The sequence below is a fragment of the Dryobates pubescens genome, chromosome 21, assembly GCF_014839835.1.
Source record: "Dryobates pubescens isolate bDryPub1 chromosome 21, bDryPub1.pri, whole genome shotgun sequence".
Taxonomy (NCBI): domain Eukaryota; kingdom Metazoa; phylum Chordata; class Aves; order Piciformes; family Picidae; genus Dryobates; species Dryobates pubescens.
In genome coordinates, this window is record NC_071632.1 from 21,658,639 (window position 1) to 21,684,097 (window position 25,459).

At 42.5% G+C, this 25,459-nt stretch overlaps 1 protein-coding gene across 3 annotated transcripts in view; it reads right to left on the reverse strand.

Moving 5' to 3' along the window:
* Positions 1 to 1,733: 1,733 nt before the first annotated feature.
* Positions 1,734 to 25,459, reverse strand: part of ZMYND11 (zinc finger MYND-type containing 11) — a 100,792-nt gene continuing 77,066 nt past the window's right edge. For all 3 annotated transcript variants that reach the window (XM_054171456.1, XM_009899353.2, XM_054171455.1), the window contains 11 exons: positions 19,429 to 19,506; positions 18,952 to 19,044; positions 17,439 to 17,526; positions 16,716 to 16,771; positions 15,947 to 16,024; positions 15,281 to 15,399; positions 14,206 to 14,413; positions 12,236 to 12,304; positions 10,567 to 10,839; positions 9,406 to 9,591; positions 1,734 to 4,145 (listed from right to left, as the gene is read on the reverse strand). In XM_054171456.1, coding sequence (XP_054027431.1) covers positions 4,023 to 4,145; positions 9,406 to 9,591; positions 10,567 to 10,839; positions 12,236 to 12,304; positions 14,206 to 14,413; positions 15,281 to 15,399; positions 15,947 to 16,024; positions 16,716 to 16,771; positions 17,439 to 17,526; positions 18,952 to 19,044; positions 19,429 to 19,506 — 1,371 coding nt within the window. In that variant the 3' untranslated portion in view covers positions 1,734 to 4,022. The remainder of the gene's footprint in view (positions 4,146 to 9,405; positions 9,592 to 10,566; positions 10,840 to 12,235; positions 12,305 to 14,205; positions 14,414 to 15,280; positions 15,400 to 15,946; positions 16,025 to 16,715; positions 16,772 to 17,438; positions 17,527 to 18,951; positions 19,045 to 19,428; positions 19,507 to 25,459) is intronic.

Genomic DNA, 25,459 nt, shown 5'->3' on the forward strand with positions numbered 1-25,459 from the left:
TTGCAACTGAATTTCCCTAACATGACACAGTGCAAGCATGGCCCTTCTGGTTTGATAGCTGCCCCAGTCTGAGTTGTGCAAGTGTTTGGAAAGCAAATGCACAGCTCACAAATGTGCACTCGCTCCGGGAGGCTAAAATTGGCTGGGTAGCCCCTAACTACTAGTAACAAATCCCAAGCATAGTTCACATACTTGGGTCATGTATGATCTGGAAAGGAAAACAAGCCCTGAGCTGGGCAGCTCACTCCACATAAAGGAAGCGTGAGGCAGAAAACACTCTTCCTCCTTATTAAAATAATAGAGGTAAAATTATTAAATAACAACAATAATAATGAAAAAAAAATAGGAAAAGCCAACAATAGAAAGCAAAATAATTCCTGATGCTCTGAAAGCACTAGGCTAGAGTCCTGCGAGCAGTGGTGAAGACACAGCAGCTCAGAGAGATACCTGCTCTGCCAAGGATTTCTGGTGGAAAGAAATTTGCAGAGCTGGGGCAGTGCAAGAACAAACATCCTGATGTGCTCTGCAGGAGTGGTGGTGGTGACAGAGCCCAGCCTGGGACATGTGGTGGGACACAGCATGTCACAGAGGACCCAAGCAGTGGGGGCCCAAAGCTGTCATAGCACTTCCAAAGCATTTAACCCATTTGGTTCTGATACCAGCTCCCCTACTGCCACCTGGGGTGTGGGGGAGCTGCCCACAACCATGGAAGGAGAAGGCGGTCTAGGGAGATGCTGCTTCTGCCTGATCCTGCTGTGCTGGCTTGTCTCAGCAGAAATGAGTCACTTGCAGAAGCTGTGCTCCTGACTTGTAGTTAATCCATCAAGATGGATGAACCGCATTTACACTCTTGGATAAAATGCTCTGACTCATGTAAGAACAGAAGAGTTTGGCTTGTGTGATGATAGAAGATACTTTTGAGGCATCTTTAAATATTTAAAGTAGAATTTTTACAATTCCCCCCCCCACCAAGACTAGCAGATCTTGCCATGTCTGAATTCCCACAGGGAAACGTTGCTAAATGCCACAGAGAAATGAATCTCTGCAGTGTTCCTCCTGCAGTCCTGAAGTCACAATGGGGCTCCAGGACAACCCACCCCAGATATGGTTAGTCCCCACATGGCCCTTTCTCTTGCAGGTGGCTGTGGGACATGTCCTGTGGGTTGCAGCACTGGCATGGGCCTTAAGGTCCCTCAAGCACCTTGCTGACAGCAAGTCCTGACTTTGTGGCTAGGTGAGGGAGACTGCTGCTAGGGGCTGTGTTTGAAGAAAAATGCTGCCACCATCCAGACTGGAGCCAGAGTCTTCTCAGGCCCTCCAGATTAAATGATTTAAAGTACATAAAAGGCACAGACTCAGGGTTGGTGACTGGGTTAGGGAGGAGGCAGAGTGGGGTCACTGGTTAGAGGAAGCACGAAGAGAAGGGGGCCCATGAGCTCGACCCCAGCTGTTAGCAATACAGGACCAGCATTAAAACCAGAACATGGTGGCTGCAACCCTTGGAGGCCGCTGTCCCTGAACAGGTGGAAAAGATTCTGTTCTGTTCTGTTCTATTCTATTCTAGTGCTGAGCAGCCATGGACCTGTCAGCTCACCTTGAGTTAGGCGCAAGGTCGCTGTCACGTCAGGCACAGCTCTGCTACCCTCAGTCTCGGTCGTTCTAGGTGAGGACAAGCCAAAAGTGAGGCTGTGAGGAGAGGTGGCCAAAATCACCATGGACACTTTAAATGAGGGTTTTTTTAAATACATTTATTAACCAATGTTAACACATTAAATGACTCTATATATTGCTAGTCAGAGCAGCTTACAAAATGCCAGAATGCATCATAAACTGGACAGCCACAATGAATAATTACAATGTGCATAGTGGCTAAGCTCAACACTTTAATATAGCTTTATGATTTGCAGAAAAATTAATTTTAAATCATGATTCCTAAAACAATCAGTTGTAATTTTACCTAAAACTTATACAAAACCAGGCCACAATCTTTTTTTTTCTTGTTTTTGTGTTTGTTTTTTTTTTTCTTTTTTTTCTTTAAAACACAGTTTTCACGCTGTAGTAACTTGGAAATGTGCAACCGTGTCAACAGAGACAAAAAAGCCAAAGTAACACGAATCTTACGTTCATGCAGCTATCAGTTAAATATTACATATTCTGGAATGATTTTACACCAAAAATATCTCCACAATAACTTGCTTTCATAGGGGTGGATCGAAGTCTTGGAACTTGTAATTGAAGAAGATTGATTTTTTTTGTTGTGAAGTGTTTTACAGTCACAACACAGAGGCGACAAGAGTTAATCACACATCGATCAGGCAATAATGTAGCTGTGGTATTAAAGGTTACCATCTACCTACTATTTTTGTTTCCAATCACTTTACCACCTAATTTATGCAACGAAATGGGCATTATTTGGCAGTATCTAGTCAATTCACTTACATCACACTGTCAGTATGAGAGATCAGGATTTCAGTGGTAGTTCACAGAAGTCTTAAGTTGTATTTTCATCTTTACAATGACCCTGACAAATCCTAGAGAAAACTTTTAAAAAGGCTTTCCTCCTGATTCTTCAGCTTCCATCGTTCCATCATGTAATTGCTTTCAATAAATATCAAAGATCTAAATAAATATTTACAAATTATTCCTCTAACTTCTCAAAAAATAGCTGGATATTGATGGGCAATGACTCGGTCTAAGACCAATCCCAAATCAACTAGAATGTGGAGACACGGTGAAAGAAAAGCTAAGTAAGCTTTACACCTAGTTAAACCTTGTCTCTGACCATGGATGCAATGCTTCTAGCTACAGGTGAAACAAAGGAGAGGAAAATGGTTTGTCAACTATCGATCCATTCCTATTGGTAATGCTTCTTAATCCAGACATTCCGCAAAATACAGACTGTACAAATCACGGCATCTTTAATACAAGGAAAGTAACATGCAGGAGTCTTCATTCTGAGTACAGTGATGGAGCTGTTAGTAGGCAATGACCCATTGCTACAAACAAAACGGCTTCTGTGGAACTCAAGTGCTGCTTCTCCTCTCGCTATCGGTTACCACAACCAGGTGACACCAGACCACAGGCAGTCAAATGACATTGGCTTGGGGAGGCTGAAGGAGGGGCGCAGGAAAACATCTGTATGCCTCATAATTGGGTGCATGAGCAAAGGTAGTTGGGTTCTGGTTGGTTTTTTTGGCTTTTCTTATTCTGGTTACAAGCACTCATGTTAGGACAAAGATGAAATGTGCAAACTTCAAAATTTAAATATTCATTTTTTTCTAAGATCCAGCTCAGTAAAAGATTACCCCAGTTCCCTGTGATTTTAAACTACAAGATCAAAGCTAATATTTTGTTATAAAAGTTATATATTGAAAAGAAATAATGAAAATAAAACACAGTTGGGAAATATTTAAGAAAAAATAGGCAGGACTAGCACCTGCTGTGTCAACCCTGTTCCCTAAATTCAATCAGGTACCCACTGGTATAACCAATAGATAATGCCTTTAAACAGTAAAATTAAGCTGAACAAAACCAGCTCAACAAGGTTAGGAAATAAAGGTTACGTCAAGGTAGTATGCTTCGCTTTTCTGCAACAGTCCTGGGCTTCTTACATTCACACCTAGCTCTCAAATGTTCCTTTTGTTCAACTTGCAGGACTTTTTTTTTTTTTTTTTTTTTTTTTTTTTTTTTTTTTTTTTAATCTGCTGTTTTCAAAGATTAAAATCTCTGTAAAACCTAAAAATGTTTTAAAATTTGCTGAAAATGCAACAAATCCTCTAGTTTAAAATTACTCAAAGTAACCTGCTCCCACTGATGTTAGATTGGTTTCGCCAACACAATTTTGGAGGAGCATTAAACAGAAGATGGAAATCACTGTGTAAAATTTCTGTTACCAAAAGTGTTTAAAGGCTGGTGCAAAATGGGAAGCAAATTCTAAACAATTTTGGCTTCTTGGAAACAAAAACCGCTGTGTCTGAGAATAGCAATCATCGGGGTGCTCTGCCAGGGCAGGAATCACGCTCTCATCTTTTCCTGCGGCAGGTGCGTTTGTGTTCTGCGTGCCAGTGCTCCTGCTGACACTTGATGGAGCAGTAGGAGGTGTTCCAGCAGCAGTGGTACATGGCCTCCTCTTCACAGTTGTAGCACTGGGGAGAACAAGCGAGACCAGATTACCACCCTGGCAGGCCCTCTCCTTACCAAGGCACAAGGGTTCCCTCCTGCTCGCGATGCGGCAGCACACATGGAACAACACTTCTGTTTATGCTTGGGGAATCCAGAGGCAGGAGGGCACTTTCCACATTGCTGAGCATCCTTTAGCAAATCTGCACACTGCTTTCAGATTTTCCAGAGTCTGGATTATTGCTTTTGCAAAAAAATCACCTCTCATCTTAGACAACTCTCAGTTCAGTGGACTGGCATTTTTCAGCCACACAGTGCAGGAATTACCTTTCACCCCACATTTGTATAGTAGCATCATGCTCTGATAACAACCTATGATAAATCCACAGGCACTGCTGGTGTGAACAGGTTCTGCACAAGCTTGAGAGGTTTCTATACAAACCTGACCTGTCCAGGGGTTGCTGGGGAAGATCCTCTTAGGCTAGGAAAATTTCAAAAGTTGCAACAGTAACATAACTGGAGAAATAATCACTTGTTACCCAGTGGTTCTTACAGCCCATGCAGGGTAGATCTGCAAGCAGGCTGCCCTCACTGGGACTTGCTGACTGCCAGACAGTGCTGTAGCCTTCCGCAGTCCCTCACGTCAGTGCCACCGAGAGGAGCAAGTGCCTCTTCCTTCTAGCCTACCCTGGAGCACACTGCACCCCCTTCCTTTTGTGGCAGCTGCTGAACCAGCTGCTTGGGAAAGAACTTGTGGCCTCTGAGGAACTCGGGAAAGGGAATCAACATGCTGGTCAAGATTATGGGTGGTCAATAAGGAGGTAGAGCACCCAGATGGGCAATGTGCCCTGACTGGGTGGCTTTATACCCCTTAAGGGAGTGTTGCCAAAGCACTGACTATCATTCTGACCAAATCCTGTAGAGGAGGGTGGCATTGCTGCTGAAGGATCCACTTACACTCAGGCCTTTTGAGAGCCAGGCCCTACTGATCCAAGATTTGTCTTTCTGGGTTTTGCTTTGCTCAAAACCAGGATCTGTATGAATCTAGTCTGCAATGCTCACTGCATGGTGGGAATGGAATCCCTCTGGGTTGTCACACATTTTGTGCAGCCTGCTACCAAGCAACAAAATGACATGCAACTTACTTTTCATGTCCTGTCTGGCTGCAGCATTGCTACTAAAACAGAGAATTATAAAGAAACAAACTCATCTGCCTTAAAACAAAACAAAAAGACAGATCAAAGAAAGCCAACGTTTACCTTGGCTAAACCAGCAACTACTCATTTACATCATCAATAAAGGCACTGCCCTGGCTGCGGGAGAAGGGAACCTCTCCACTCTCCTTTTATGACTTAGCGCAAGGGAAGTTTATTTGTAGAAATGCCTGCAAACAAGCGTCCTCTGGAGGGCTGTTTTCTTGTTTTTTCCTGTTGCTGGCTGCCCACTAGCCTGTGGGACCCATTAGGTCCATCCCTGTCATAGCCCAGAGACCAGCTTCACATCTGCTTGCTTGGAGAGACCAAAACCAGCTAAGACAGGAGACAACAATCAATCAGTGGGTCCTGCACTTCCCTCTACATATGCTGGCCATAAGTGTGGGATGAAATTTTCTGCTTCCAGAAGGAAAATTGTGTCAGCTAAGCTGGTACCAGCACATGTGCCAGAGAAGGCAAAATGCCAGCTGCCCTCAGGCTTCCTCTTTTCTTTGTTTTTCTAAGTATTGTCAGCCACTTCAGGTTTTTGTTAGCCACAGTAAACATCACAGACAATGCCTGTTCATTTACAAACAACCTGTTGCAAATCAGAATAAAATCACAGAATTAACCAGGTTGAGAAAGACCATCAAGATCACCCTATCACCCCCCACCATCTAATCAACTAAACCATGGCACTCCTAACATCCAGCCTAAACTGCAAAATTGTTTTAGAATCATAGAATTGTTGGGATTGGAGGGGACCTCAAGGATCATCCAGTTCCAACCCCGCTGCCATGGGCAGGGACACCTCACACTACAGCAGGTTGCTCACAGCCACATCCAGCCTGGCCTTAAGAACTGCCAGGGACAAGGCTTCCGCCACCTCCCTGGGCAAACCTCTCCAGTGTCTCACCATCCTCATGGCGAAGAATTTCTTCCTAACATCCAATCTGAATCTACCCATTTCTGTGGTTTTTTTCCATTCCCCCCAGTCCTATCATTACCTGACACCCTAAAAGTCTCTCACCCATCCCATTTGCACTCTTTTTTCCTCCCTCAAACCCAGAGCACCTGGGCTCTGTTGGAGTCTCCTCCCACCCCAGGTGTGGCCACTTGGCCCTCCCCACCCACTCCCCTTTTTAATCCCCACAGGAAAGGCTGCAGCCCTAAGCTGAGCCCATTTGGGCTGAGGATCCTCCTCTCATCACTGGTGAGTCCCCATGGTGCACACTGGGTGATGGTGGTGGTGACAAAGGCCGGGGGGCCTGCTGGCCCCCCGGTTACATAGGAATAGGGTTGATGGCTCCTCCAGTATCATCCACAGTTACTTGAAAAATAATCAGTGCTTGTTCTATTTGATTGTTAGCCTTAAGTCTGCCTCATCCTTAAAACAAAACCAAGCCAAACTACAAATGCCCAGCTTTTGCAAGTCCTTGCAAGCTTATTGACTTTAGCAGCATTTTCATCTGAGTGAAGCTGCAGGGCTGACAGAATTCAATAGCACAAACTCTCATCTGGAACAATACCAGCTCCATGTACATCTTGGCAGACACATCTTCTGGCTGAAAGGCTGCAATAATAATAGAAGAGGTAAAAATCAGCCTTATTCTCCCCTATGCTGATGGGTCCCAGGAAGATTTATGGCATTGCTAAGAAAGGCACAGGGCTAGGTAAATCTAATTGACAGAGATAGAAGCTATACATTACAGACACAAATGAACTATGCACCAACAGCACTGAGGGAGAAACTGGAAAAGAAACACTGTCAAGACTGGCACTTTAACCTAGAGGCCGTCAAGCTACATAATCGTTGCCCCTGCCTTTACACGTCTACCTTTCATTTGCTATTTACTTAAGGTCTCTGTATTCAATCCAAATGTTCTGGAGGTATAAAATTAAATTGGGTTAAGCTAAGGGATAGTGCAACCAGTTAGAGCAACATAAACTGCTCTTCCTTAACCATGTTAGGTTCCTGAGGGCAGGGGGCGCATCCTCTCCTGTGCCTGAACACCACCAGCACGAAATCCTGACTGGTTTAATTTTTAGGTATGAGAAAGATAAATATAGTGTGAATAATAGCAGCTGTGTTCCCAAACCAAGGCATCTGCATTATGCAAAATCAGAGGTCTCTGCTTCTAATTAAAAGACAAAGCCACCCAAACCCATTTAGCATGTGTCTTAATTACATGAGATTGTGGTAAGGAGGTATCATTATAACAGCAGGATCGGTACTGCACCCCAGGGACTGCCATTAGTACCACCAAGGAAAGGTCTCTGGGAAGTTGTGCAATTGGACCAACTCCAGCCGCTTGAGGCTGTGCCCTGGTGGCAGATTCAGCAGCTGGAATGCAAAGGTGGTTATCCTTATCCTCCCTCTCCTACCACATGCAAAACAGCTGCCTGTATGATGTCTTTCTTTAAAGTGGTGATTGGCAGATAGCTCTGGGGCCAGAGAAACTGTTAAGGCTGGTGAATACCCTTCCAGGTTTATCTACCTTGCTCAGGAAGAGGCTCTCTACAGAGTAGCAGATGTGGTGCCACGGCTTGCTCTGATAAGGCTGAAGGATATGGTAAAGCCACATTGGAGCTGCTAAGTCTGGGGAGTCTCCTTCATAAATTCTGCCTTCAAAACCACCAAAAAGCAGCTGCAGCTTTAGAGTCCAGGCTCACAATCAAGTTAACTGTGAGTTACTGCCTGTCAGCTGAATGGTGGCAACACTTTGCATGCATGCTCTTAATTTCTGATAGAAGAGAGCTAATGTGACAAAGTTCCATAGTGGGCAAAAGCAATTCAATTGACCTGACCAAGACAGAGGCCTAAATACCTTCTCTGGCCTGCAGAGACAGGGAGGAATTTTCTAACTGGCAGAGACCTGAGCAGTGCCCTATCCTAACACCCACTGTAAAGTCTCTACTAGGACCAGAAATGGAGACTCTGCAAGAGTTCTGGCACTGAAGTGATTCTCCTCACAAAACACCAAGCTTGGAACTGGGATGGTAAGCAGCCAATTGTCCCACCTCAGGATTTATCTCACTCTTCTAGAGAGCAGAGCTCTCTGCAGGGACCATCTCTTCATCTGCCCAACCATGACTAACCAGGCTGAACACAAACAGCCCTTTAGGTGGGCAGCAAATGGCAGCTGGGGGCTGCAGGGGCTGGCTGTACCTGGCCATGGCTCTGTGCTCACACCATGCTACCTTGTGGCAAGGTCCCTGTGCTCAGCTGCATCTGCCAGCTGCAAAGCTCAAGAGGAGGCAAGGAGAAAACCTAGCACACACCGCCCCACCCCCCCATACAGCAGATGACTATTCTAGGGGCTTTCCTTTCCCTGTTCTATGAAAATTATGAAAGAAACAGCAAAGTTTGTACATGTGCCAGGCTTGCTGCTCCTCAGCACAACAGTTTCCAACCAAACTCTGTTCCAGGCTGGCAGCACAGCATCAGAGCACTTGAGTGTTAGGTGCTGTACGTGGGAGGACACAGTTCTGGCTTGAAAAGAAAATGTAAGACACAAACCACACAAAACCAGAGAAAAGGTTGCAGCATGTCATGGCATAGTAAGATAGATGTCTTGTTTCACTTCTCTAAAGGAGATACAAACATGGTTTTTTCCAGCCAATGCTGCAGATTTGGGCTTAAAGGAGAGAAATATATTTCAGGAGGTCATGTCTTAAATACTAAAGAGCATAAAAGAGCTGCAGAAAAAGCTAGGACCAGCAGGGGAATTCACATAGGATATTGTACCTTCTGGAGCCTTGAGATCAAAGCAGCATGAATACACTGAAACACCTGCCTTGCATGGGGTAAAGCTGTGTTTAGTGACAAATACTTTGATAGTAACATCTTACAGAAGAAGATGGTGCTGTTAGCAGTACATAATTACAGTGGAAAGTAATCACAACTTGAAGTTTAAATTTGGATGTTCAAAAAATCTGAATGCAGTAATATGAAGAAGAGAACCTCAAACCTGCAAGACCAGTGAAAAAGCAGTGCTGCATCTAACAGCAAGGAAGCGATCACATTCGACTGGCCTGCCATGTGCGTTGTACTTTTAAACTTATTCTTTTGTAATACATTCTAGAAACTTACCCACTGCTTCTTCTTGGTCTGGGAAATCAGTTGCTTGTGCTGGCCTGCTAGCTTCTTAATTTCTTCTAAAAATTCTTCTTTGCACTTCTCCTTTACCTGCTTACATTTTCTGTCCATCTCTCCTTGTGCGTTGGCCACAGCTTTGCTCACAGCCTGCCTTTTCTCCTCTTCCATCTCTGCACGCAGCTGCCATAAAGTCAGTAAAACAAGTCAGTGGACAGCTACAGGAGCAAAAGGCTCTTCTTTAAACCTCTATTACTGATGTGGGTGGAGGTCACACAGGTATGAGATTTCTCCAATTTAAAACGCAAAAAGCTATCTCCTTCAGACCTCTAAGAAAGCTTCCATCCCGTAAGGAATGTTCACCATCAAAGTGCCCCTGGTTTCTGTTCTGTTAGGCCTCTACAACAGCTGAACAGGTTCCATACACATTGTGTTGATGATCAGTTTACAAATTTATGAATTTTTCTTAGCCAAAGACTTCATCTTGACTAACTCTGCAATTACATACAAGGGCACAAAGGAAAATGCAGAATAGAACACCCCTGAGTTCAAGAAAAGGCATCTTTCAGTATTCACTCAGTGGGGTCCCTTTCCCCTCCCTCAGTGATCTAGAAGTTTGGTGTCTCAATCCTATAGGATTAACACTTAAACTCCCCAGGTTCATTCCGTAGTCCTTCATCCTGAAGGAAATTTCATCTTGTCTTAGGGTAGGAACTTAAGATAGATGAGACAAATCATCCTCTAAACTGTCCTGCTTTTTCAGCCAAAGGTCACCAGCTCAGGCTCAAGATACTGAATTTCAAACAGGTTATCATTAGGTAAGAAAATTCTAACAAATTTCATTGAATCTGTTTAATGTTCAGATCAGAAGACTGACAGCAAGAAAATTATTTGAGTAGCATTCAAACAGTGCCACTGTTTACAACACACTTGACCATGGAGACAAAGGCTCTGGACATGGGTACTTGTGAATGAGCAATGAGATTCATTTGTGCATCACAAACCGATTCCACTGGGCAAGAATCAAAAAAAGCAGGATAGGTCTGTTGGTATGGAAATGGTCTAAAAATCAGTGCTGAAGACTATGTCTGTGTGGTCTCTTTGGAAAAAATCCACACTCCTCAAAGCAGAGTGCAGGTGGTGGTCAGTAAGCATTACCTTTTCCACTGCCTCTCGCACTACTCTCTCCGTTTCTCTTTTGTGATCAGCTTTCATCCTGTCCTTGAAGTCATTAAAGATTTTGGTATATTTGTCATGGCACATGTTCTGACACACTCCATCGTTACTGGTCTGGGTGCTCCGATGCAGCATTTTTGGAGAAGAGGCACTTAACTTCTTGGTCTGAGTTGAGACTGAAACCTTCTCGATGGGCTGAGGCATTGTGGGAATCTCCTGGCTTGAACTCACTGCTTCAGTTTCAGGTTCTGGCTCCTATAGAGAAAGAATAAGCTTGCAAATCCAGGTATCAAAATAGAACAAGTTAACCTGCAGTGACCCCTGGAGACAAAATGTTACCTGACTAATACCTATGAAAGTGAAGGGTGTTTGCTGAAGACCTTTCAGTGTTAATGGAATGTCAGACCCCTGAAGAGAACCAGCAAGACAGTGGTAGGCTCTCTGGCCAGGCTTTTCTGCCATCAGCAGCTGAGAGCCCTCCAGAAGGAACCATGTATATGGCATCAGGATGCCACACTCACCAGCCTTGCTTCCCAAAATCAACATGAAAGGCTGTGCCAAACCACTGCTGATCCCTTGGGATTGCTAAAGGTTTGCTGTATATTTTCCCCCTACCATTCTCCATGAAAACACTGTAGCTGCATGGCAAAGGTGTCTGAACTCTCTTGGCAAACTCTGAGCTTACTGTGCCCCAACAGGCTCTACTGTGGTCTGCAATACTCCACTGATTTGATAGAACTGCTGCAAAGATTGATTAGGACTTCAAATGGGTTTTGGAGATGACAGAAAAATGAGCATCTAAGTCTTGGCTTCCAATAACATAGAACTTGACCTGAATGGCCACAAAAACTTTCTGTAATTACACAATTATCAAGAAAGAAATCACAGCTCTGCAGTGAACTTAGCTGCTTGTGTTATTACACTGTGGCATTGATTGCTCCTGCTCTTTCTAACAGGCAGGAGTAATACCCCTGCAAACTCACTGACATTTGAGTGCCTGAAGATACAGATAAATGTTATTTGTTGAGTTTTTTTAAGCTTAATTTTTTTTTAAAGCTCATTTAACACTGTACAGACAAAGCAGACATCCCTTGTAACACTTATGGGGCACTGCTCACACCAATCAAAAGGCTGACTGTGTATTTGCTTTTCCAACTGATTACTCTCTAATAGGCCCCAGTGACTGACTTCTGGATCACTGACCTAAGAGCAGAGCTAAGAAGGCAAAAATTAAGACATAAATATGTGAAGCAAATTACAGCATTTGCTTGTGAGAAAACAATAAAAAGATGAGATATCCTAAACTGCAATCTGTGTGTCTTGTATTCAAATGTAGTTTGTATCTCAGGGAACATAACTGTCACTGCCTTCATCAATGAAGGTTCCTCCTACAGTGTCAGATCCAATGGGACAGGAGGGGCCCTGTTGTTAGGAGTAGCAGGGTCTGTATTTCAGGCTATCCCACATAAATCTGGTGCTAAAATACACAGCCCCCCTTTTCAGATAGAGTCCTGAATCCTCTCACCAGAACTGTGCACAATCACAGTCACAGAATGTTAGGGGCTGGACAGAAATTGAAGGAGTGTCTATTACAATGTCAGAGTTTCTGTAGCTGGCAGTCTCTACAAACAGGGCAAGTGAGGTCACTTACTTCTTTCTTGAGTTCCATGCTCTGGTTACGTCGCCCTTTCTTTGCTCTTGGTTCCTGAGTAACCTTCAGCTGTGGACAGGAAGCAAAGAATGCTGAGGTGTTCCAAACAGCAGCTCACAGGAGCAGCACTCACTGTAACACAACTGATGGACCTTTTGGTTGTGAATATTTGAAATTGCTTAATTTAGCACAAACTGCTCTTAAATGAAAATGTGCAGAATGAACTTGCCACAGTGCCTCTCTGGTAACAGATCCTGCCTGCAGATCCCACTGCTCCACTTGCTGAGAATTCTGCTTTCAAAGCATCCAGTTCTAGCTACTGGTAGTGACAGGGCACTGCAGAGCACTGAGTCTGGTGGCTGCTCTTATGCTCCTGTATCTGGGAGACCAGTGAAACAGGTGTAAGGGAAGGATGAATGCTTGGGCTGGATAGAAAATACAGAGACTTTAAACCTTACAAATGACCTCTTTGAAAAAGTGGGAAAATGCCACTGTTACCTTTCATAAGTATTAGCTGTGACTGTGTTTGTGTTTTGTCATAAGCAGGCACATCACTGCATACATAACATGAAATAAAGGAGCTAGCTAAGCAAATCAGGCTACAAAAAAACTAAACGCATATTGCTGTAGCTTACAGCAACATTCAGTTTTGTAAGCTTAAAGCTTTCAGCCACAATCTGGATGATAGGCTGCTTGAGAAAAGGGCAAAGGAGGAGGTTCAAAACAAGCAGACTTAGAGAGTGGATAGTGTTTGAAAATGAGGAAAGAAGAGGTTGCCAGGAAAAAGGTTGCCCAAAACACAAAGAAGTACACTGCAAGCTACTAAAAATTTCCCTGCCAAGTCAGTAATAGTGAATATGTAACAGCCTCTTGGACAAGGAATGACAGATAAGGTTCAGCCATGTTGACTTGCTGGAATGAGTCCAGAGAAGAGCAACAAAGTTGGTGAGGGGTTTGGAACACAAGCCCTATGAGGAGAGGCTGAGGGAGCTGGGGTTGCTTAGCATGGAGAAAAGGAGATTCAGGGGTGACCATATTGCTCTCTACAACTACCTGAAGGGAGGTTGTAGACAGGAGGATGTTGGTCTCTTCTCCCAGGCAGCCAGTACCAGAACAAGAGGTCACAGTCTCAGGCTGTGCCAGGGGAGGTTTAGGTTGGATGTTAGGAAGAAGTTCTATACAGAGAGTGATTGCCCATTGGAATGGGCTGCCTGGGGGAGGTGGTGCAGTCGACGTCATTGGAGGTGCTCAGGAGGAGACTTGATGGGGTGCTTGGTGCCATGGGTTAGTGGTTTAGGTGGGTTGGGTTGGATGCGATGATCTTGAAGGTCTCTTCCAACCTGGTCTATTCTATGTATCTATGAGAAGGGATTTTCCATATGACAATGAAAAGTTCTGTATCTTGGCCCCTTGGGCTTCTCACTTTAGCTAAAGCAATTTTTTTTTTTCTTGTTTTGCAGGAATATAATTAATTACTTTAATCAGTTGCTGGTCACATGATCCTCAAGTGCAACACTTGCACCTAACTCTAGTTGGACTTGCTGAAAATGTTATGGTTGGTGTTTCTCATGGATCAGTCTAAAGTGAAGATGCCTCAGCTATGAAAAGGCTGTTCCTTGATGAGAGTCCAGAAAGGCAGTGCTGCAGCCTGTCTGATGTGCATGACATTGAACCTGAGCATTCCTATTTAAAGTTTAGAAATCTTGGTCTGTCTCATCAAGGTGTGGTCAGTGACAGACATTTTGAAACTTCCCAGAGGTCATCCAAGAAAGTGAGGGAAAAAGAAAACTATATTCTTGCTATTCCTGAGCTACAAAACATAGGAGGAGCAAGTCTTTCATTCCTCCTCCTGTCACCACAGAAGTGCAGGCAGAGCACAAGGGTAATTTAACAGTAGATTAACAAAAAAGATGTCATCTCTGTACCATTTAACAGTGTGCCCCGGCTGCTGACATTGTAGCAGCACTCACCTGCTCGTTGCTGGTGGAAGAGATGCTGGACTCTGCCTCCTCTTCTCCTTTATCCTCATTCTTTGACTTCCAGAACCTCCCCTCACGAAGAAAGCGCTGGTGCAGCTCCAGCTCATCGCAGGCCTTCTTCCACCCCATGCTGCGCTTCACGTGCAGCCGATGGATGTTAACTGTGATGTCTTGAATGTTTTCAGAGGGGATCCAGGCCCTGTGGAATATAGCACACGCAGATTCGGAAAAAAAGCAGATGAAGGATCTTGGCCTTTATCCACTTTATGAATATTAGAACATCTTGGCAGTTCACATAGCAAATAAGTATATACTGTCCCAGTTACGCTACGGGCAATCGAAACAGCTTCATAAAACAGTTACGGAATTGCCTAGGCCCTTTTGGGATGCACCCAAATACACCACTCTCCCAACACCCAGGAATTACTTGCAAATGGCTCTTCTCCTCACATCACAGGCACATAAATCAAACAGCCAAATAAAATAGTCCACCCACTGGTAGCAATACTACTACAATCCACCCAAATCAGTAAACAAACTGGAGATGGATGTAGAAGGTGATCTCTGAGAATGACATTTCCAATGTAAAGAGTTATTCTCTGAAATTGCAAAGTGGCTCCCAGTAGGAGCCCTGTCAATGTCCTAGCAGTGAAATAGAGACATTTGTCATGTATATTATGCTATAAAAAACCAAAATTGCAATGTGCCTGCTTAGAGAACACTGCACAAAGTCAACACTGCTGGTGGTAAGAGCACCTCTCTGTCCAGCTTTCACCTTGGCCAGGATTAGCAGGCTGCTACTGACTTGGAAGAAATAGTTGAAGATCATTTGAGTTCTTTAATTAACATAGCATTAAGAAACATCTCTGTGGCAACTGCGGATAGGGAATCTCTGAGCCACTGAATAACTATGTATGTGTTAGACTGAGCTTTAAGTTTTCTGAAACAAAGTACTCAGCCTTTCTAATGCTGGCAACTAGCAGAGCCAGGATTTACAGCATACTAGATGAGATAAATCCTTGTAAGTGTTATTTGGAAAAAGCAGCACATGGAATTAATAAGTTACCTTTGGTGGTGATGGCCAAAAAAGCGAACATCAACTTGATTATCCTCTTTCTGCATCACTTTGGCTGGCCAAAACCCAAAGCCTTTCATTTTGGCCCAAACCAACTCATGATTAGGTATCTGGAAAAAAATATTATATTATTATTGAAGTATTCTGTTGCTATCTCCCACAAATATTTTGCTGTAATAGAATCATAGAATCACTATAGTGTGCTAGTAGCTTAAGAATCTGGTTGCTGTTTATGTCTATTGCTATTTTACTTTCAAGTCCTTACAGTACACATTTCCCCATTACATGCATTACTTGGATCAAAAGAAAAAAAAATACAAAACCTGAAGAGGGTGTAAAAGTTGCTGGAACTATACCTTACACAGCCCAGCATTAAACTTGTCTTTACAGCTTCACCTAGGAATAAAGTTTAATTTCTGTAAGCTCCTTATGTTCTTGTGAGACTCTTGTAACTGGCTAATAACCAAATTTTATAACCTAGGTGGGTGCAGCTGTGAACTTCAATCAACATTTCACTTGTGCAAAACACCTCAGCTCACAGAGTCAAAACCCTGCTTTTGAAACAAGCTTACTAAAATGGCATATTCAATGCATTAATGACACCAGCACTGCAGGCTTCTACAAACAAACAACTCAGTATCTGTGTCAGCAACATACACAGGGATAGCAGAACCAGTTGTCAGGTCGTGCATTGGACAAATAGAAACAGTTCTTGCAAAGCTGAAGCTCATCCAGCTGAAAAACAAAAAAAAGTTACACAAGTAAAAAAACCCCATACTATTTCTGTGACTTCAGCACTGTATCCCTCTCCTAAGTAGTAAGGTTTTTTTAGCCCTGCTTCCTAATTTAGGGGAGTTACTTCTGCCTGTGCAAACTAGAGGTGGGAAACTGAGGTAAGCTGAGAGACGCTACTCGTGTTTCAGAGAAATAAGGCAGAGGGAGGAGACAAATTCAATTCCTAATGATTTATCACAGCTAAATGCAAAGAGTAGTTCTTTAAATTCATCAAATATTTAAAGTATATTCTGAAAGAAGTAATTCAGCTGTACAAATGGCAAAAGCATAACAGCTCCTTAGCTTCATTGTCTGGTCTCCCCTGACTGCTGTGTTTCAATACCTAGCACAGAATTTGTATTAGCAAGCACAATTATTTTTATCCCAATTATATATTACTAGATTATTTTCACAACTTAAAAATTTGAATATTGGTATTTTCCAAGTTATAGCCTAGTGGCAAAATAAAACAAAAAAACAACAGCCAAAAACAACCCAAAGGAAAAAAAGAAAGAATTCTGAATCAGCTGTTAAGGTAAAATCTATAACAAATTTCACATCCTTTCTACTTGCAATATGAAGAAGAGTTTTCCCAGATTTTGACAGGAAAATCAAACATCTAGTCTGCATCTTGGTACTTGGATCTACTTACTTCATGGCATGTGTCTTTGTAAAGCATTCTGGCTATGTCAGCTTGTTCACTGTCCGCTAGGAAACAAAACACACGGTGTGAGCATAGAGACTTGCAGCTGGCACTCCAATGACTTTCATGCTGTAATTGTCTTGCTTGAGAATAAAAACCAATGTAGTCACTTGGATAACCCTTCCATCTAAATTTACTCTTGCACATTTATATGCAAAAATACTTCTGGGAGCTTTCAAACCCAACAATTTGAGCATACACCTGAGTAGCGAACAGGAGCAGAGAGACAGTGCTGCTTTTCATATGAATCCAACTTCCTTTTCTGCTGGTGTCTTAATGGCACACTCTCATTGTCCTAAAACAAGGCTCTCTGCTTTCTCACCACCTGACAGGAACACAGGCACAATCACATAAGTACTTCTGCACAGAGTAATGCTGCACAGACTATTTATGTATTTCCCTTTACACCTCTGCATTCTTTATCAGCACATTCACATCTCTCCCTACCTACAAAGTGTGGATCTTCTGATGCTGCAAATAGATTGGTCCCACTCTTGTCCCAGTTTGCCTAATGTGGGCTGTATCTGCAGGGAAGAACTCCCCCTTGCAGTTTGCTTTGATTTTCAAAGGCTGTCAAATAGCCTTATCCATATTTAGATTATCTAATACCAAATACAATCCAGAACTTCTGAGATAAATCAAATAAAGCAAGCAGTAAATGTAGTACTTTACCTCCATAGAAAATCACTGTGTTGTGTAGAAGCAGCTGAGCATCTGCTTTGAACTCCTCATAACTCCTATACTTTCCTTCATTTACTTTCTACACAAAAGAAAACATATGACTGTGAAAAACCTGCTACAGGGCTGTAGTTGTTGTATGCAGAGAAGCTTTCACAGAAATCTGCACTACGCAGCACAGATCAGGCGCTGCCTTTCCTGCAGACAGAAGGAATACTCACAGTCCTTTGACATGGTTAGTTAGTACCTGAACATCACCTGCACGGGTCCCTTTATGCAATCTTCAGAACTAAATTGTACGTGCTTCAATATTTGTCTGAGCTTAAAAACATTTCTCTTGGTTCTAATATAGTAAATCTAGAGTAGCTTCAACATAGGACACAGCCCAGAACACTTCAAATTAGAATATATTTCCTGAGGTGAAGATTTTGTACCCTCATACAACATCCAGTTTCAAATCACTGCTGACTGCCTTTATACTTCCAGGATCTTCACTTGACAGTCAGTGTTTTCTGAGGAAGGCTGATTGCCTTAGCCTTCCAAACTCGTAAGAAAGACTACATGGAGCTGTGCACTTAATTGTCTTTTGTCTGATAAGGAATGCAGCATTTTCAGCTGTGCTCTGCCAAAAGCCCCATGAGAATTCTAATCATCAAATGAAACACCATCAGTTTCTAGGATGTTATCAAAGCCAAAAGACCTGTGGAAGCAGGCAAAGTTGGCACAGTGAAAGGAAAGCCTGACTGTTTTCAGGCTCAACTCATGTTGCTCTACTTCAAGCCAGCCAGTAGTGTTGATCCCCAGAACTGTCAGTGAAGCTCTTGTTTACCCATGTTTCAGTAACAATGATAACACAAAGGCTTTTCACATCTATGGGTGTAAAGGACAAGATACAGCACTGCACAGTAATCCAATTGCAGCAAGGAATAAAGATGAATATGCTGTTCATTTTGGTCATATGCAGTTGATTTACATGAGTCATGGTCAGACCTTTGATTGAGAAAAAAAGGACAACACTAGTACTTTATTTTTGGGACAATTAACGCAAAACAGATGTCGTGGTTTTCTGTGACCAACAAAATGATTGGTTCTTTATGAATCATTTAGATATTTACAAAGTTGACACCTACACAAGGGCATAATGACTAGAATTGAAATATGATCAAAACCACTGGGCTAGATATGCAAACACAGGCACTCAAATCCATATTCAGTTGACGTAGACAAAAGGTAATTTCTCTAAAGATTTGAGCTACCTACAGCTCCTAGTAAAACCTTAGTACAAAAGGAGCTTAGGGTACTCCCTGTCTGAAAACTAGGCACCACTCAAAACAGTTGTACTCTGTTACCTATTTATAAGGAAAAGGTGGAAATGTTCATCTGCTGGACACAACACTGAGCACAAGGATACTGAGATACTGGGACAAGGAGAATTAAATGGGAAGTTTATCTTCACTGTTAAAAGTCACCATAAACCATGTGGAATTTAGAAATCAAGTCACTCTACCTCCTGTATAGCAGGAACATCAACAGCTGAGTGCACCAGCCTTCTATACATTGGGTGTTTGTTGTCCTTCCCTTTCTTGTTTAGATCTATAGCCTGAAAGGACCAGGAAATAGCATCAGCTACTGCACTTAGAATCTGCTTAAAACAGCAACAAAAGTATTTTAAAAAATGCAATAGTTTGGAATATTTCAGGTGAAGAATACAGACTGTGGACCTACAATGAACAGCTTACATGTCTCAAACCCGCAAAGTGTCCATTTCAGAGCAGTCACAGGCCCATGGCATGAGCTCCTTCTGCCAGAATGACACAAATCCGAGCGACGAGACCTACTCAGTGAACGTGGAAATCCTCACACCACTTACAAGACAGGAAATGAAATGACATAGCCCCCTCCCTGCGCAGTCCCTCCATGGGGAAGCACAGTACAGCCTCTGCACTGCAGCTCAGCCATTCAATGCCTTCCCTGTCTCACTCACCCGCTCCTTCATACGAGAGACGATGAAGCGCAGGTAGGTGCTCATCTCCTGTTTGCTGGTGTTCTTCTTCTTAATGCTCTGCCAAGGAAAAACATGGCATTGATTTAAACATGACTTCAAAATTCATTCAATAAACATTTTCTCTGTATCGTAACATTATTTGAAGAGGTAACTTTGCATCACACAGTTGTTTAGGGAAATTAGCAACACTGACATGACACAACTACCTACGTTGCACCATGTCTAGGCTGAAAACTCAGATGTACTAGAAGTTTTATTTCTACTTGTATCCATAATACTGTCAAAAGACCTCATGTAAAAAAGTGTCTAATTAGAATAAAGCAATGGAGCAAGGCAGGTTAAAACTTACAGGATTGTCTTTTTATTAGTAAGGAATTAATATTTTCAGTAATGTATGAAATTATTTTTAAAGTAATATCCTGTACCATCGACAAATTCTGTGCTTACCAGGCAAAACTACACTCTCTAGGAGGCACTCAATAGGCTCTAGCCAGTAAAAACTCAGGGCAGTTGTTGATTTTTGTGCTTCTTCCTTCACAAAACCTAACCCAGTTTCTGGAACACAAACTGCTTTTATTATTTTTTTTGGCACTTTAGAGTTCTTCCCTCTCTTATAGCTTTGTCTCCATCCTTCAAAATCAATCCAGGCTACCAGGGATCCCTGCACACAGAACAGGTGCTGCTAAAGAGCAGGTGGGTCTCTGCAAATGCTTAGTGCGCTCTCACAAACCAGCGCTTCCAATTCTAGATCACAGCAGCTGTGCACAGTTCTGCATGGCCTTACTGGCATGGAAAGTGATTTCTAACTGCTCAAATCTCTTGCAAAAACATTCACTCCTTCTCACACATCCAAATGCACTGAGAGCCAAGCTGAGTTCTCCCTTTCTTGTGCCTCCTATCACAACCTGTATACAAACTGTGTGGACCAAACTGGCTTAGTTACACCTGCACCCTCAAATTTTGATGGTCTGTTGCTTAGCAAACACAAGAAAATACAGAATCCATGTCCTAACAGGTAGCTAAAAGAGGTATGAGGCTTATGAATTATTAATCACTAGAAGCATGCTATTGTTCCCTGATGTACTTATATATGGCTCTGAAAATACAGAGGGAGTAGATACATTGAGTACTGAGCTTCTACAAAATTACATGGCAAGAGCACACTTTACACACTAGTGCAAAAAAAAATCAATTAATTGGATTTGATTGTGTCTCCTCTCCTTATATTCCTCCTGCAACACACTGCAGACACTGAAAACCACAGGTTGGCTCCTATGCTTCAGCAAATGTGCAGCCTACACAGTTCAGGATTGTGCTTACTAGCCCTTTCTTAAATCAAAACTGTACACAGCACTACCAGTGAGGCTGTTTATTTGATTGTTTAGCAGCATGCAGAGAGCCACGGCAATCTGTGCTGCACTAACAGCTCAGCTATGAGCCTATACAGACACCACAGGCAGCAGAACAATGCTATAGTTTTTTCCTCAGAGAGCACTACTGCTGTTGAGTAAAACTCACTACTCTGGAGAGGGCTAACACAGGACTTCCTAACACTTACTGTGCATTCAAGCATTATTAATATTAATGGCTCCCCGATTCTTTTTCCAAACTCTGGAATGAGACAGAACCTTACCCTGTCCTGTCTACCTGAATCACCTTCTGTATGTTCATGGTATACTATTCCTGCTGTGACAGTGCGCATTCTGCTGGAATTCAATCCCTGGATTCAGTTTTGCATAAACCAACATTGCTGCCACAAATGCAAACCCAAACATGCATTAAATTATCTCCATCATGAAGCACTGCTGTCATTTTAGGCCCCTGGAGTGCTGTGTGCTTACTAATGACACAGCATTTTAAGAGCCTGACGCTTACTAGCACACAGTAAAACCTGCACTGACTAGTCCTGCTGCACTTCTTTTTCTGAAGTGGTTCTGAATTTATCACCCTTTGAAAGTATTTCAGAATTCATGTGAACCATTTTTCATGCCCTGCTGGGCAAGACAGTTTAGAAGAGACTGTGTTGAGATAGATGGCTTACGGTCTTATCCTTCAGATCACAAGAAAAGATAGCTGGTTTTCTGTCACTACTGATGTCAGCAATTAATACCATCTTAAGCCCCAATGAATGTGCCAGTTCAGGAAAGCTTGAACGTCTTCACTTTTCCTTCAATTCCCTACATTGAATTAGGAAAAATTTCATCTCCAAGTTCCTTAGGGAACTGAAGCCTATGAGCCAACAAAATGTCTTTTTATGGCAAGGCTGCTCACCCTTTGTAGAAAGCAAGTTATAATCCAACTGCTTTTCTTTTCAGCAGAGCTTAGCCTTTAGGAGGTACTACTCACAGTCTTCAGAAGCTATAATGGAAATTGTGTACTTTTTTACTAACACCCACACACACTTTTTTATTCTGAAGACTTGTAGTGTTCTTAGAGAAGCCAGCCCAGAGCCATTTAAAGCAAGAAACAGGTAATACTAGATGGCGGATAGGATCTGCATGAAATCTATTTATAGTGACACAGGAAAATGTACCTGCTTTCAGATCCCCTTATAGCCACAGTGATACAGAAGCATGTATACATGACAATTAGGTCTTTTAATTTACTACTTTTGGGAAATGAAATCAACAATGGTGGTTTGTGAACCTGTAAAAGTGGCAAGACCCACTGTGTATCTCTTCCTACAGTCAGATCTACCATGATACGCTACTGAAAACCTTGTTTTGAGTATAAATTTCTTTCAAGGAGACTGCTAAGATTCAGTCCAGCCCCCAAAGACTATCAGATTCTTTTTACTTATAGGCATCCTATTTGTGGGACATATTATCTTAATATAGAGTTAGATTAGGTCTGGCTAGGATGACATTAACTGCCCTCATAGCAGCTCATATGGTGGTGTGGTTTAGATTTGTGACCAAAACAGTGCTGGTAACACACTGATATTTTAGCTCTTGCTGAACAGTTTTGCAGAGCCTCAAGCCTTTGCTGTTTCACTCTGCCTCACCAATGATTGGGGGATACACAAGAGGTTGGGCAGAAACACAAACCAGGCAGATGACCTGAACTAAACAAAGAGATATTCCATGAGAAGAATAAACCATGGTGGGTTAAGGGGGTTAAGCATCTTTGGCTCAGGAATTGGCATCAGTCTACCAAAGGAGGGTGGAGGATAATTGCCTTTCCATCACTTGTTTTCTTTTCTCTCTTTTTCCATTTTTTTCACTCATTAAACATTTTTTAATCTCAACTCAAAACTGTCCTTGCTTTAACTCCTCCTTTTCTCTTCCTCTGTCCCACTGAGAGTTGGGTAGAAATCAGAGAGCAGGTGTGTGGTGTTTAGCTTCCTACTGTGCTTAACCCACCACAGGGCCATCTTTAAAAGAAATCTGCAACTCTTCTTTGAACCAAGGTAAACTGAAAGACTTGGTCAAGCATCTGGATATACACTGGAGTGCAGTAATAACCTTCTCAATACCAATCCTGATGGAGAAGATTAATGGAATCTGGCAGGCAAAAGGTGAAGGCCTCAATCTAACTCCTTGCTTTGTGGGTACAGGAAATACCTTACCTATGTTTTATTTTCTGCAGCACACCTATTTCTTAGGAGCTGCTACCTGGAGGTGCGATTTACATTGCTGTTCATATTCAATCCTCCAGATACTAATAGCACTCAGCTGTTACAGAGGCTAGCAATATATTGCACTGTGCAGGTGTGGCATGCTCATAGTGCAGGAATTCACTGCAAGACTTTACAAATCCCAAGGTTAGCAGCAGCTAGAAACACTTCACCTTACAGTAGTGCTGTTTACCATGGAAGTGATTATCCTTTGGAACCCAAGTTAGCATGCAGCACTTGACTCCCAGGGTGGCAACAGTCATTATGCTGCAGCTGCTGCAATCTTTCATTTAAGAGAAAAAGCTGGGAAACTCAAAGTAATGCAAGGTGACAGTGCCAGCATTCTGTCTAGCTATAAGCATTTATATTCTATTTTCTCCATGGACAGTGGTTCCCTTCTAATCTCCCATTAACTAATAGTTTTTCCCTTCCTCTCCCAACTGTCATTTTTTTATACAGATCAAGGAGCTTCATTTCACTTCGGTGATGGAGTAGGTGAAAGCTGTTCAGTGACAGATGCATGTTTCTAAGGCACCACTATCATTTTCAGAAGCAACGTAGGTTTCTAGGAGCGTATCTATGGAGAACTATGGTCATGAATCTAACATGCATTTACCACTGCTGTTTAGTAACTCCTTGCTCTACCCACTGCCCCTTAGACACGTTTAGGGTTTAAATTTCCAGAGGAATTTGGTGCTACACATGGAAAGCTTTGCTGCCCTGTCACCCTCTTAAACCTCCAACCCTCAGGTTTCCTGTACCATTAAGAAAGGTATGCAGGCACATGGGATGGGTCTTAGAGCAACCAGTGTCCTAAGCAGCACAGCCAGAAGCATCTGCATAAGCAGAATACAGCATAAGATCCGCCTCTCAAGGCTTTCCAAAGTGTTATCTGCTTTTGTAAATGTTAGTCAAATCCACAGATCAGTTTGCACCTGCATGGTATTAAACACCTTCTGAATATGAAGCATCCTATGAATTAAATATGCTTGCATGCACACAGAGAAGTTGGTAGGAGGCTCTAAGTGGAGGCTTTCCAGTTTCCTCATTGCTGTGAACAAATTCCTTTCTACTTTATTAAATATGTCCTATGCAGTGCCCACTTCTGCTGCCTCCCTGTTTACTCAAGCGTGTATGTGGCTGCAATGTGCACAGGAGCACCACAATCTCCTGTGTGAAGGCTCTGTGTACTGAGCCATGTGGTGCTGGCATTGCTCCTTTACTAGGACCACCCTTCACCCACCAATCCATGGCTATTACTTGCTTGATTATGCCAAATCCTGTTTTATAGGATGTTTCATGCCACAGTTATATAGCAAATTCCTACCATAGCAGCCCATGAAGCAAGGCAATACAGTCAGATTCTTTCTTTTCTCCTTGCATTTTGTAAACCATTCTGACTGATGGCTAGTACTAAACCCTTCTGACCTAAGCACTTAAGTAACTCAAATAACCCTCATTTTATTGTGCTTCTGGCTTTTTACTGTTTGTCATTCTCACTTGTCAGATTCTGTCTCAAGTTGCATGTGAACTGCATGGTGTTGTATTATGTGCTGTATGAAATGCTTAGTACAGTACTAGAACTCAGAAATAGCCTACTTAGAGAATACTTCTCAGCACAGCATTGAAGATCTTAAGCTCTACAGTTCACTTTACTCCCATATATGTAAACCTCAGAAATACTGAAACTTCCACTAGTACCAGTATTTTTGCAGTACTTAATCTTTACAAGCTAAATTAACAGCTGGAGAGAATTAATTTCCTCCCTTTATCTAACCAAAGAGCAGCAATAATTGAACAAGTCTCCTGCAACCTTCAGAGATCAAGTTGACTGACCCTGTCTCAAATGGACCATTCCAGTAGTGGGGAATGCAACTCTTAAGTTCACTCAACATTGAGGCTTCCTCTTGTGACCTGTCTACCAGGAATTTTGCTGATAATATCAATTTATTTCACTTAGGACAATGATTAGTCAACAGTCAGGGAAAATGTTCGGTCACTGCAATGTGGTTTGAATTGAACTTTGTTTGACTCTTGACTCCTGATGAGAGTTATGTAGGGTACAAAACACTCAGATTGGCACTGTCAAGTTAAAATAAAAGCCAGGAACTGGACATTCTTGCTTATGGATGCAGTGGAGAAAATCCACTAAGAGAGAAACAAAACTGTTGTGTTACGGGAGGAAAAATATTTTAAAGTTGTGAACAAATGCTTGGCAGTGCCCTTTATAAAATGTTTCTGAGTAGCCAAGTGTGCAAAGCAAAGCTGCACAGGTGGACTGAACTAGTACAACCAGCAATTGTGAAATGAATAACCCAAAGGTTTGCTGACCTTGGCAGCTTTACAGAAGCAATCTTTACATAAGAATGAAGTGTTCTTAGAGTATTTCTGTCG